The sequence below is a fragment of the Somniosus microcephalus genome, chromosome 12 (assembly GCF_052327205.1).
Source record: "Somniosus microcephalus isolate GS21.2 chromosome 12, FLI_Smic_1.0, whole genome shotgun sequence".
In the NCBI taxonomy this organism is placed as follows: domain Eukaryota; kingdom Metazoa; phylum Chordata; class Chondrichthyes; order Squaliformes; family Somniosidae; genus Somniosus; species Somniosus microcephalus.
In genome coordinates, this window is record NC_140998.1 from 74,854,634 (window position 1) to 74,868,778 (window position 14,145).

The 14,145-nt window shown below is 40.9% G+C and overlaps 1 protein-coding gene across 1 annotated transcript in view; it reads right to left on the reverse strand.

Annotated features, from left to right (window-relative positions):
* sos2 (son of sevenless homolog 2 (Drosophila)) overlaps nucleotides 1-14,145 on the reverse strand; it is a 111,518-nt gene that overhangs the window by 31,729 nt on the left and 65,644 nt on the right. The window contains exons 8-12 of the mRNA XM_086003137.1: nucleotides 12,370-12,468; nucleotides 6,030-6,157; nucleotides 3,997-4,652; nucleotides 2,105-2,186; nucleotides 1,041-1,163 (exon numbers count right to left, since the gene is read on the reverse strand). Of these exons, the coding sequence (XP_085859263.1) occupies nucleotides 1,041-1,163; nucleotides 2,105-2,186; nucleotides 3,997-4,652; nucleotides 6,030-6,157; nucleotides 12,370-12,468 (1,088 nt within the window). The remainder of the gene's footprint in view (nucleotides 1-1,040; nucleotides 1,164-2,104; nucleotides 2,187-3,996; nucleotides 4,653-6,029; nucleotides 6,158-12,369; nucleotides 12,469-14,145) is intronic.

Below are 14,145 nucleotides of genomic sequence, written 5' to 3' on the forward strand. Positions count from 1 at the left end.
ACAGGCCAGTTGCAGAATTTTTTTTTTTTTTTTTTTTTAAATAAAAGAGAGAACCAACCATGGCGAATGACATTTAGAATTACAAACTGGCCTCTGAGTGACCAGTTTATAAGTAGCTACAATCACCTGGCTTTGCCCATTTAGAGCAGTGGTTTTAACAGCAAGCTGCTAAACACTACGACCGTGCTCTGCACCAGAGACTAGTTATCAACATCATCACAAGAAATCCATCTGTTTACTAGAAAATTCAGTCGCTTCACTATTTTACAATAGTCATGTTGATACAAATACTGAGATTTACAAATAATACAGCTAGCATCTAATTGCCGTTCATTAAAGAGTACAACGGGACAGCTTATACACCACATTTTTCCCTCAAAAAACCTGTAAAAAATTAATGTTGTGAAAAATAGAAACCTGGAAAATACAACAATAAAAATACAAAGGGGTCATGCAGACTATTTCAAACATTTGCACATTAACAGAAGAGTCTTTCAATGTACAAGTACTGTCCTCGGGTGTTGCCATAGGTAAGAGGTGGTGGAAGAAATGCTTTTCCTTACTGAACCCTGTTGTCCCATGCTGTGTGGAATACATTCTTGGGACAAAGTCTCTCGGTTCAAATGAAAATTGGTTCCCTTTGACTGTTGCACTGCAGATTAGATACGTTACCTGTTGAATCTGAACTTTTTCAGTAGGAATCCCAAAACAACTCAAGCATTTTTCTGAATCAGTTCCATGTACCTTCCAACTTGCTTGCCAAACTCTGTTGCCAAACTCTGTTGCCAAAGAGTGACATCTTCAAGAACTTATTTTGGAAGGCTGCAGGAAAACTCTACAAGTCACACACATCTACTAAGGATAATATCTTGAGTTAACATCCCAGGTCCTGTATCAAATAGAATCTATAGCAGAGTGCAGCAGCAGTGTAATGTCCGAGTAGTTACTGATATTTGCCTGCACCTTATCCTGACTGTAGGGATGGTGTGGGTAGCAGCGGTACCAACTTGACTATATTTCTGTTGAAAATATAAACAAACCTGAGTTGCACTGGCTGGATATACTCCTTACGAAACCGTTTCAATTCTGCACTGATTGGCTGTTCACCCTTCTCTCTGGCAAGCCTATCTGCTTCAGTGGGCTCTGGGTCAGGTATTTCAAACCTACACAAAACAAAAATGTACATGTTTAACAAAAAATATTTAATACAAATGGAAAACTCCCAACAGCCCAAAAATGCAGCCTGGCAGAACAAGTATTGAAAATTATACATACCCGCCTTTGGCCTAGAAATTAGCTATAGCCCCGCCAGCTCGCTGGCGGCCAGAATTTACCGCTGGGCGCGGAGCCACTCGCGCCCAGCCGATATTCAGTTTCAGCGCCCAAAGTCGAGGACGGCCGCTGTTCAAGGGTGTGGCCGCCCCCGCTTGGGGCGCTGAAACTGAATATCGGCGCGCTATTGGCCGCAGCGCCACCCGCAGCGGAGCGGCAGGCTGCGGTACTGCAGGCCTTCCTCCCTCTCTTAAGGGGGAGGTGCCTGCAGCAGCCGGAGCCCCGATCGTGAGTGCCGGCAAAAGAGCCCGGCACAACGGAGAAGTGCCGGGCTCCCGGAAACCAGCCGGCAATGCCGCCGGGGGGGGGGGGGGAAAAGGAGGTGCGGGCAGGCGGCCGCCGAAAAAGCGGCCGGCCACACCTCCACCTTAAAGCGCCCCACTAAGGCTGCTGTACGGACCCGGTCTCCGAATGTTATTAGCGGCCGCCACAGAAGAGGCGGCCGCTACTGAAGATGGGGGTCGGGCCGGTGTTGGGGCGGTACCGGGGCGCTGCGCACACCGATGGCGTCATCGGTGGCGGCGCAGTGCTAACGGCTACCGCCGCAATTAGCGCGTCAATGAAGTTCGCCCGAAGTTTGCAGACTGGCGCAGAAGCCCTCTTTGGGCGGTAACTGGGCGCAAAGCCCACTGAATTTCTAGGCCTTTATATTTTATTGAAATCCTAGTGACAACACACACCATTTTCTAAAAATCTTTCTAGACAACGTTTTACAGGGTACCTAAAAGTATACTCTTACAGGATCTAGTTAAGACTTTATTTACTTACTTACCTTTCTATTAACAAGCTCAGCAACTCCTGGGGCTTGCAGAATGAACGATATGTCGTCAGAAAAGTGCGCACAAAATTAGGATCTGTAAATAAATATCAAATTACTTACACTGCAAACACAACAGCAGCATATTTATCAAAAACATACGACAAAATATTGACTCATGGCGCACCAAGAAACTAAAGGAGATAACTTAATCAGGTACAATGATGGGTGGATCAGTGTTGCAGGGTAGGATACTGTCTTTTAAACTGGTGGAATCTGAATTTGAATCCAACCAAAGTGGACTGATTTAAGTCTCCTCTCTCAGAAAACTGTAAATGACTAAGTGAAATTAGGTGATGTAGTGTCAATTAATTGCAGGTGCAACACCACAGCACAAAGTCAGTAGTACATGGATAGTTGGAATGAGTAAAATGTACAATATAATCAAAAATGTAAGTGACTAGCAAAATATTGAAAAATGTTTTAAAAATCACAATGGTGCAAGTAGGGGTGCTCTCAGGAGATTATGAATAAAGCCGATTGATGAGACAGTGTGAAGTGAATTCCACCATGAAAAGAGGGAGAGAGAGGCAGGAGGGAGGGAGAGAGAGAGAGGCGAGAGAGAGGAGAGGGGGCGGGAGAGAGAGGGGCAGGGGCGAGAGAGAGGGACGGGGGAAAGGGGGGGCGAGGGGGAGAGGGAGAGAGAGGGGCAGGGGAGAGAGCGGAGAAGTGGGAGAGGGAGAGGGGCGGGGGGCGGGAGAGAGAGGGGCAGGGGGCAGGAGAGCGAGGGGAGGGGTTGAGAGAGGAGGGCAGGGGAGGGGGGGGGAAAGAGATGAGAAAGACGAGAAGGGTAGAGACAGAGAGAGTATAGAGTAGCAGGGGGAGGGGAGTTGGGGTACAGCAAGAATGGGGAGAGTGATAGGAAACAAACTGAACAGAAAGGAAGATCAGACAAAGGTGGACCGGCAAGCACAAATGATAAAGAACAAGAGGAGAGCAAAAGAACCAGACTTCAGTAAAGGATAGGGGCAAAAGGAGGAGGCAGCAGTGGAAAGGACTAAGTAGGTGGGCGCCTTTGTACGGAGGGTATCAATCTTTGTCTAAGGTGGGAGGCTCATTATTTTTGCAAATGAGACTGGCAATCTTTGTGCACGGAGGATCGCATTATTGTGTATGCAAATCACTCCTTGGTTTTGATATGTATTTGAACCCCAGTGCTAAATGTTAGATCTTCTCTATTATCTAGATATTATCCTATGTACACACATTAACCCAATAGCTTTGTTCTCAAGTTTGCTGAATTACTTGCGATACCTGTCCAAACCCCCATTGTTCCCCTTCCAATTTTGTCATCTGCATTAAATTATTACAGGAAGTAAAGGTCGATTTAGGGTTGAGGACCCTTTTTGACAGGTGTACAAGACTAGATTTAAATTTTATTTCACATATCTGTCTGAAACAACAATAAAAAACTTTTTTTGCTATGTTTCCAATAATCAAGATGCATTCAGACAACAAGAAAAATAATTCCGGAGTGGTTTAAAATGAGCATCATTTGATTGAGTGCTGTAGAGGGTGACCCAAATAACACCACCATGGCACAAATTTATTAAAGAAACAGTATTCCCAGCTATCTTCTTCTCTTCAGATAACTACAATATCCGACTTATATTTAAAACAAACACATTTTTCCTTTTTTCCACATTCATTTACTTTGCTGCACAACTCAAGGACTTTGAACTAGTCAGTCAGAACACCTGACTAAAACTACATACTGTACACAAACTAAAAGCTACAGCGTTGATTAAAGTTGCATCTTGTTGTGGTCAAATTATTAAAAAGGATAAAATTAAATCCAGAATTTTTTTAAATGAGAAATTCCATCAGTCCCGCAGCAAGACATTTACCTGCATACATGTGGTACGTCAGTCTCTCAATTAATTTTAGCACAGTTCCTCCTTTTATGATTGGTATTCCAGATTTAGTTTGCACATTTTCTTCAAACACTATGTTCTCTTCAGAATCTTCTTCTGCGAAGTTATAGGCATCTGGACTCGGCAGTCTCAGTGGCTGCTCCTTCTCCTCATGTAAGAGAACCGTGTCCAACATTCGCTCCAGTGTACTCCGATACTGAAGTGAAATCAAAGCCGCCATCCAGTTGTTTTTATCTTCTGCAGATTTGGCAGCAAATATTATACTATTCTCATCCTTGGAGAGGATTTCAAACGCATGCTTGTGTTCACAAGAGTCATCTTTGTCAATGATTTGCACTTTTCGTATTAGAAATTTTTCTTTGAGTCTGTACTCAACATTGCTATAGCCCGGTAGCCTGGACTGACAATGATTGGTCCTGCAACTGATCATTAAACCATCCAAAAGGAAAATGTGTCGCTCATGCTTTGCTCCAATTCGCGTTAGTGCTCCTTCCATTATAAATTCATTGCAGCACTGTCCAATATCCTTCCCCTCCCATCCATCAATGCTTTTCTGAATTTCATTCATTTTCTTGATGGCAAGGTGTTTACTTCTTATCTGGTGGTTGTAGAGGCGAGGTAAAGGTTCACTACATAACAAAAAAAGTCAAATATTATTACATTTCATTGCATAAGAAACAGACCAACAGGAAATTAAGCTAAGCCATTTGGAAGTTATGGCAGACTATACTATAATTTTATCATGCTGCTGCAGAAGTGGGAGAGTTCAAAGATTAGCTGATTTTAAACAAAAATTACAAAAGAAATCATCTTAAAAAAAAAAAGTATGTTCATCAACATACAGGATGCCAGTGCTGGAGACTGGAACACATTTTCCACTTACGTAAATATCAAGCACTCTGAGAAGTACAGTATGGTTCAATGCAGAGTATAAAACCCATTCTACTCTGTCCTAACAATGTGCTTTTGTCCCAACTTAATACTGCAACAGTGTGAATTTTTCCACATCCTGCACTCGCCATCCTATGGACTCAATGAGATTACTGATTTAGCAGCAGTTTATGCTAATTAATGCGCACTTCTTGCTAGGGCCATACATCCACTAGCAACCGTCTTGAGACAATCCAAAACTCATTTAATTAAAAACCTTTACAGCCAGTAGAGACTTTCATCCCATCAGTTTGACAGATTCAAATCAGAGCTCGAAAGATGAACTGTGCAACCGCTTCTTTCCCTCTAACTCTTACAATTAAAGCTGGCTAAGAGTAGTGACTAGACCACTGTTAACCCACAGAAAGATCCAAATAGTATTAGCCTTTTTCCCCAAATTTCTATCCAGGCCTCCCTTATTTTGGATGCACTAATGTTAATGACATAAATTTATTAAAGGGACAGCATCTGCAAGTGACATTCCTGTTCATGTAACTAAAATATCCTATTTATATGCAGAGGCTAAACAAGATGCTCAACAGCGAAAATAAGAATGCCACATTAATCAATTGCTATAATACACAAGTGCCAATTCAGTGTAGTGCTGATTTCCATTATCAGAGCCAAAACAGTCAGGATGTGTTAGAGGACAGTACTGTGATGTTGTGCCAAGCTGTCATGTTAAAAAAAAAATGACCCTGCATATGTACGAAAGCAAAATGGTCCATTTTTCACATTTACACGAGTGAGCAGGATGTTTCACGTGTGCACACAGTCTTCTTTAATATCCAACAGCAGACAACTGCAGTTCTCCGGTCTGATTTTCAACCTTCACAGTTACTGGGCAACTAGTCCTGAAACCTGACTGACAGGTTAAAAACTGTCCAGGTGGTCACCCTAACTACCTCAGAGTAAAAATACTTGTTAAAAATGGAGTATACACTGTTAGAATGTATATATATCAAGGTTATACAGAATAAAGATAATTTTGGACTCACAACCAATTGTTTTGTATTTGTAGCCAATCTGACCAGGTTTGTCAAGGGGGGTCAAAATGCCAAAATAATTTAGCTTACCCTGCCCTGCGTTTAGGTAGATGCTTATTGCAGATACGTTCCATACTGCACTGAAGATTCAGCAAGGTAGTAATTGCTTGTTTCAAACACTCCCTGTCTTCTTCATCTTTACTTTTCTCCTGTAGTTGCTACAATTGTACACAAAAGAATGAAATGCTTGGATATAAAATTACCACCGCAGGAGGAAAACCAGGTCTCGCACTGTGAAAAATCAACATGCAAATAATCCCTTTACAGGCATTTTTAATGTGATACCAAGGTAGTGACCATATGACTTTCCTTTCCTCCACTGAAAAAAGGCATCTCTACTGGACTAGCATCAGTTCTTGTGGAAAGGTGGCAGAAAAACACATGAAAATATAATTACACTGAAACCTGGTCCTACGGACACTTGCAAACGACGCACAACCGTAAAATAGACAGTTCATGACAGTCCCAAATATTTTACATCATAAAAGATACAAGAGGCACTCTGGACACTCGCAAATTATGAACTATGGGCCTTCAATGTAACAAGTCCTATTTACTTAGTGTATTTTACACCTTAAAACCCAGGACATAGGCTTCTGTAAAGTTTTTCACGAACAATGTCACTGCTGCCCAAGTACAAGTGGCTGGTTGCAATTAAGTATCCCCATGTCTAATGACCATGAAATGTAAGGCATATGTTTTAAGTCAATTTCAGGAAATATTTGAGAAAGTGGCTGTTAATCCCAAGCGTAATGAGTTATCACGGGACCAAAACATCAAACTCATCAATCAGTCTGGATGACCAGTGCAAACTTCACTTCCTGGCCTCTCTACCCTGCTGTCCCCCTTCGCCCTGCCCACCCCCATGTCAGCAGGAGTTTGTCTTCTTTGACAATGAACTTCCCATTGAAGAATCCCTGAACGAGTCCTGGGAGCAAGATGTCTTTGACTCCTACACTCGCCCAAGTGTCTCAGTCTGTGGCGATGATGTCAGTGATGACCCAGAAGACGAGCAAGCACCCGACTCCACACCTGTGGAAGTTCCCATCTTCCAAGAAGTCTTTTCCATGATAGCCAAGATCCTCCCATAAGGGTTACAACACGTTGCTTTCCCACATTAGTGCAGCTAAATCTGATGCAAGTGACCATTACATGGAGTCAAAAGCCCATGCTGTCTAGGCATCAATCACTGACTATATCCTTACGTGACTCTAGACGAATTACAAATGTCTTTTATTTGTGTGAATGGGTAATTGATTGCACTTATTGATTGCACTTATTAATTGCTGACTTTATGAAAATAAAAATACCATTTAATAAGAGATTTGTTTGCAGGAATATCTGAGTATTTACCTGGTAAAAATCATCAACTGACCACTTGACTACATAGAACCTGACTAAAACTACATACAGTACAATTACCATTTAGACAATACAGACACCTGCAAAAAACTGACAACTGACAGCAGTCCCCTAATCTTTCGATTAGGCACTTTACAGCCCTCTGGACTCAACATAGAGTTCAACAATTTCAGATCATAACCTCGGCCCCTATCATATTTATATTTTTTATCCACACTTTTTGTTTGTGTTTTTTTTTCTCCCTCCCACATGGCAGCTGTCTTTCATTCTGCCAGCGCAATTTACACTTCATCCAGAGTCATCCTTTGTTTCTTAACCTGTCCCATTACCATCTCCTCTTGCCTTGAATATCTCTTAATGCCTCTTTACTTCTCCTGCCTTCCATCCTATCACAGACTTTCCCTTTTGTTCTTTCATCCCCTCCCCCATTTCTCAGCCCCTAAACTTGCTTTTAAATCTGCTCCATTTCCTGCTTTTTTCCAGTTCTGATGAAAGGTCTTCGACCTGAAATGTTAACTCTGTTTCTCTCTCCACGGATGCTGCCTGGCCTGCTGAGTTTTTCCAGCGTTTTCTGTTATTGTAGTCCCCTAGGTGTCTGTAATTCATAGGTTTCACTGTATTTCCAAATAGGACTTAAAGATAACAACAACAACTTCTATTTATATAGTGCCTTTAATGTAGTAAAACGTCCCAAGGAGCTTCACAGGAGTGTTATAAGACAAAAAAATGACACCGATCCACATAAGGAGAAATTAGGGCAGGTGACCAAAAGCTTGGTCAAAAAGAGGTAGGTTTTAAGGAATGTCTTAAAGGAGGAAAGGGAGGTAGAGAGGCGGAGAGGTTTAGGCAGGGAATTCGAGAGCTTAGGGCCTAGGCAACAAAAGGCACGGCTACCAATGGTTGAGCGATTATAATCAGGGATGCTCAAGAGGGCAGAATTAGAGGAGCGCGGGGTGGGGGGTGGTTGTGGGACTGAAGGAGATTACAGAGATATAGAGGGGCGAGGCCATGGAGGGATTTGAAAACAAGGATGAGAATTTTGAAATCGAGGCGTTGCTTAACCGGGAGCCAATGTAGGTCAGCGAGCACATTGATGAGTGAACGGGACTTGGTGAGAGTTAGGACATGGGCAGCCGAGTTTTGGATCACCTCAAGTTTACGTAGGGTAGAATGTGGGAGGTCAGCCTTGAGTGCGTTGGAATAGTTGAGTCTAGAGGTAACAAAGGCATGGATGAGGGTTTCAGCCGCGGCTGAGCTGAGGCAGGGGTGGAGACAGGCGATGTTACGGAGGTGGAAATAGGCGGTCTTAATTATGCTGCGGATATGTGGTCGGATGCTGATTTCAGGGTCAAATATGACACCGAGGTTGCGAACAGTGTGGTTCAGCCTCAGACAGATGTTAGGGAGAGGAATGGAGTCAGTGGCTAGGGAACGGAGTTTGTGGCAGGGACCGAAAACAAAGGAACAAAAAGGAAGCGGAATACAAATGGAAAAGTCCAACAGACAAACAATGCACCCTGACCGAGCAAGTATTGAAAACACCAGAATCAGAAAGAACTTGCAAAATAGAGGATTCAAGTGACTAGCTGCACACTTGAGGCCTTCGAGAAGGTGCAGAGGAGATTTACCAGAGTGGTTCCGGGAATGGGGGATCTTAGCTACAAGGACAGGTTGGAGAAGCTGGATTTGTTTTCATCACAGCAAGGGAAGTTGAGGGGTGATTTGATAGAGGTTATGACAGGATTGGATAAGCTAGACGGGGAAAGGCTGTTCCCATTAGTTGATTGTACAAGGACTAGGGGACACAGGTTTAAGGTTTTGGGCAAGAGATACAGGGGGGAAGTGAGGGAAAACTTTTTTACGCAGCGAGTGGTGATAACCTGGAACTCGCTGCCGACGGAAGTGGTGGAAGCGGAGACACTCAATGTTTTCAAGAGGAGACTGGATAGGCACTTAAGGGAAATAAACTTGCAGGGCTACGGGGATAGAGCGGGGGAATGGGACTGACTGGATTGCTCTACAGACAGCCGGCACGGACTCGATGGGCCGAATAGCCTCCTTCTGTGCTGTTATGACTCTATGACACCAGATAACAGATGACATCTCCCCAGTCTGTGGTTAATTTTCTCCTGGACTCACAGTAAAAGCTGGCTAATGGAAGTTTTTTGTGCGTGTGGAAGGCCTCTATCACCAAAAGCAACACCTCTGTTGCTAGTAATTCCTCCCGTTCAACAGCCAAGTCATCAAAGAGAACCCTGCTAGATCCAGGTAAAGAAGAAAACAGATTCTTCCTGTGGCCAAATAAAACCAATTTAGCTTTGTTCAATGGCAGGATTCCAGAAAACAAATAATTTCAAACCCAATATGGGATGACCAATATAAATTTAGTGCCCTCTATATTTTATCTTTTCAGTAATTCAAAGTCAGAGGAAAAGTAAGGGACATACGTAAGCTTCCAGGAGAACAATGAGTTGTCAAGCATCCACACTGTTAAATACCCATTTCTAGTTCTCTGCAGTATGGCCTTCTGCCAGCGACGTCCACAGCACATGGACCCCCCCTCCCCCGATGTTTGAATGGTGATGAAAGTTGCACTTCAACATGATCCTTTGGGGCTTCTTTCCTTTACCTGGTGATCTCACGCTCTTTAATTCCACATGTTGAAACCCCCGTCAGGCTGGTTGTGTCTGTGGCTACAAGTATATGCTTCTCCTTCCTAAGTTAGCATGTATGTGAGTCAATGAATGAAAAGCCTTAAAAGGCTAGTTTCCCCATGAATACCCATCTTGGAAGACAGCGTAATCCATTTGTACATGGAGGATGGATGAGGATGATTCTAACAGTCTTTCACTTTTAACACCCAAATTCTGTATCAAACACTAGGGTGGCACTGGTTACAGAAGTTGATGCTCTTTCATACTAGTGCCTTGAACTTGGTGCTGGAAGAATTGTCCTGACTGCACAATGTGAATTTTGCTTTTCCCACCTGAATTATCCTAGTAACCACTTATGTGAAGCTGCCAATTAGTACTAAATTATGAGTACGTTTGTATTGTGATTTCAAACATGGAAACTGGGTCAAGAGTGCTTACTTATTTCACTTAGCAGCTGCAACAGTGAAGATTTACATCTGCTCATTACCAGCTAAATAAGTTGGAGAGAATCATTTAAGCTCTAGGTTTCAAAGATCTGCAACATCTGTCTAGCATTGGTATATATTGTTTATACAATGTTTTAATCCACTGGCCTAGTAAACAACCTACACACACCAGTTTTTAGTGGTGGGAATCAAAGTGGTTTCATTAGAGCTAGTGTGAACGCAGACATACTGCTGTCTATTTGGCAATCTTAATCTTTTTAATCCCCTGCTCCTTCTGCGCTGTTCTTTACTTTCCTATTTTTCTCTGATCTTTCCTTTAACCCCCTTTGCTCTCTTTTCTGCTTCCTCATCTTGTTTTTACCCCCATGTAAATCCTGAGCAAAATATGGTGCCAGTGTGTCCCTGGAACAGATCCCCAATGGCATACCCCTGGCACGGGGTGGTGTTGGCTAGTCCTCAGCACCAAAGGGTGCTGCTGAGTGCTTAACAATATGTAATTCAGAGTGAGCATCTTTTTTATGCTTTTTCGGGTTTTCAATTTCGCCATCAGTAATGTGAAACATATGGTCCAAGTGCCCTTTATGGCATGTTTGTAGAACTCAAAGCAAACGTGGCAGGCAGTGGCATCATATTTTGACAACAAGAACTTTATACTTTAATAAAGCTCATTAGCAATCATGAATGGTTGGTGTTCACATATTGCCCCAACTGAGCAAGCACTTGTTTTGTCTTGCCGCAGGTCAACATTGGGGGCCACAACAAAACAACAGCAGCCCTGTTCTGAATGCAAATTCCAATTTTTGCATCTCAAGCCCCTTTGTTTGTGATCAATTTTGTTTTTGCTTGCTTTATGGGTCTTTTTGAAATGGTCACCAAGATCAGTCAAATGATTATTGCCATGAACTGCTTCATTTTGTATTATTTAATTGCAAAACATGGTTGCTATTTTAGCATTTACAAGCTTTTTTAAGGGACTATTTTGCAATAGCATTAAGCACCTGATCATTTTGGGAATTATGCAAATTTAGTAGTATTTTGGAAAATTAAGTTCATAAATCCTGTAAAAATAGAAAATCTGCATGCCTAAATGTTTCCTTTGTTTTTTAAAAAACTATTTGGTGACCAATGAGAAGTCAGTCGCTTATGATTTTGGTTAAATTCTTTTTGAAGTCTAATTTAGAGGTCAAAAGTCTATGTTTATTTGCATAAAACTTATCCAGAAATAGTTACAGCTTGCAAAAAACAACAGGAACTAAGGGTACAAGAAGAAAAAAAAGTCCCCTATCAATTTAGTGTAAATCTGATTTTAAAAAGTCTTTAAATAGTGTTCTAGTATAGATGCATCAATCTGATGAACTGGCAAATTCAAAAATGCCTGTGTTACTCTAAAGTGCCTGATCAGAGAGGTGTAGAGTAAAATTTAGTTGAAATCTGCCTAACCATTTAAATTTTCTAATTTAGTTTCACAGATGGATTAACAGCACTATAGCATACATCCCTTACTAAGTATCGTCCAATGTACAAGTTTATCTTAGAATTTAATTCTTTGCTGGAAGCAAAAATATTTGTAAATAAACAGCATTTAGCAGATTACAGTCTCACCTAGGAAGTTCCAAATTGAAAATTACATCAGGTTTGAAACAGTGGACTGTCAGAAGATGGCAGCACTGCTCAACAATCTTTAGAGATCATTTTAAACTAAGCCCAGCTTTACAATGAATATTCATGAAAAAGCAAAGTACTGTATTAAAAAACTACAGTACAATGGCATAAAAAGAAAAATGATTTTCCACTTCAAGACAGCTGAAGAGGAACTGATCAATTTACATCCTATAGAAAGAAAATCATTCATTTTCTTTTTATAATAATTCAGCATGCTTTAACTCAAATAAAAACAATATGTCTTACCTGTAACAGTTCGAAGTAATGCAAACAATGATAAATTGGGACTAAAAGTAGTTGTGGAAGTACATACTGAACAGCTTCTTTGAATCCTTCAGCAATAGACTAGAAAGCAAAAATGATACTGTAATTAGCAATGGACAGCTCTGCAAATTATTTGCATTAGATTGTAAAACATGAAAGAACTATGAAACCTTACAATAAAAATCCTAAATCTGTGAATGTAATTTAAAAAAAAATTATAACTGCAGATCTGTAGAAAATTAATACACCTGTAATGCTAGTGAAATTAAATATTTAAGACAGTCCTTTTATCTTTATGTCCTTTAACCTACTATCGAAGTGGAAAGTTGATCAGGTAATCTCACGGCAACAAAAGGTCAGTTCTCACACAGAATATAGTAACTTAAGAGGAGCAAAATATCAGTAGTCAATGCATCACTTATAATGCTAGCCTTCCACAAGAGACAGCAAATCAATAAAATTATTTCTGCTGGTAGGTCTACTGCAACCAAATTTTAAAAATGCAACCAAGAAGTATTGAACTTCTTTGATCTCTGATCATGACAAACACGTAGGACCAATGACAAGAACATTTACCCTTCAGCATTTTCTTGGGTTGTGCAGCTAGAAGCACAAAGGTCATATTAAGAATTTGTCCCTCTTTTTAAAAAAAAAATGTATATAAATGCTGCGTTTTACAAAGAAACATAATTTATCATCAATCTCAGCAAAAACTAAGATACTCCTCTCAAGGATTAATTTGACTGCATGTGGCAATGGTTTTGGTCTGCAGATTGCTTTATGGAGGAGAGGGCTTGTGTTGATAACAAAGTTCTCTTCTCAGGTTACATAGCTCCTGGGAAATCCTCAATTTTTGTGTGTTTTTCTTTTTGAAAAAATCTCAATTTAAAAAACAAAATCCATTTACATCTTCTCAGCTTAATGGCAATCATCTCCACAATCAACAGTAGTCAAGCAACTAGAATTGGGCATCTGGCCATTGGAAACCATTCTTATTTGGAATTGTTCTACTGTAAATTTGGTCAATTGCACCACTGTCATTAGTTATATTCCATGGGTTTATTTCCCTTTTACAATGTGCAAGTGCTAATTTGTGAGCAAAATCATGGAGCAAACATACAAAATCATACTTTCCACTCTACACCTGTGCAAACTGTGCATGGCCAGAGGGGGCACCTTCAGGTAAATGTGGGAAAGTGCTCAAAAGGACACAAAAGCAATACCTGAAAAGCTGCAGCAACATTACATGGCATACTAAGAAAATTAACCCATCATCAAATCCTCACTTAAAGATATAGAAGGTGGTCCAAATTCACAAAAATTATGAACACCAATAGAGGAGCCCAGCTTCTTGCATCAAACTTTCTTACTGGACTGGGAAAGATTAAAACCTGCTGCTCAAGGACAGCTAAACTACCTGAAAATACCTCAGCATGCTTCAAATTCCAATTTTTTTAGTTAGTTCTAACTGATTGACAATTTGGAATACTTTGTGCTTGAATAAGCCATGATAAACAAACAAATATACCACAATATCGTTCATGGACAATTCACACATCATGCATCTATCAACGGCATTGCTTTGTTTATATCTGTAAAGTGCACATTTCAAATTTAATTACAAAAATGATTCAGATTGTTAAAAATATGCAATATATCAATGCTGATGAACCAAGTATTTGTACACTTTGTGACAGAAACAGAGCTCCATCATGCCTCAAACATGAAAATGTATGCATTATCTTTTTATACAGTTAC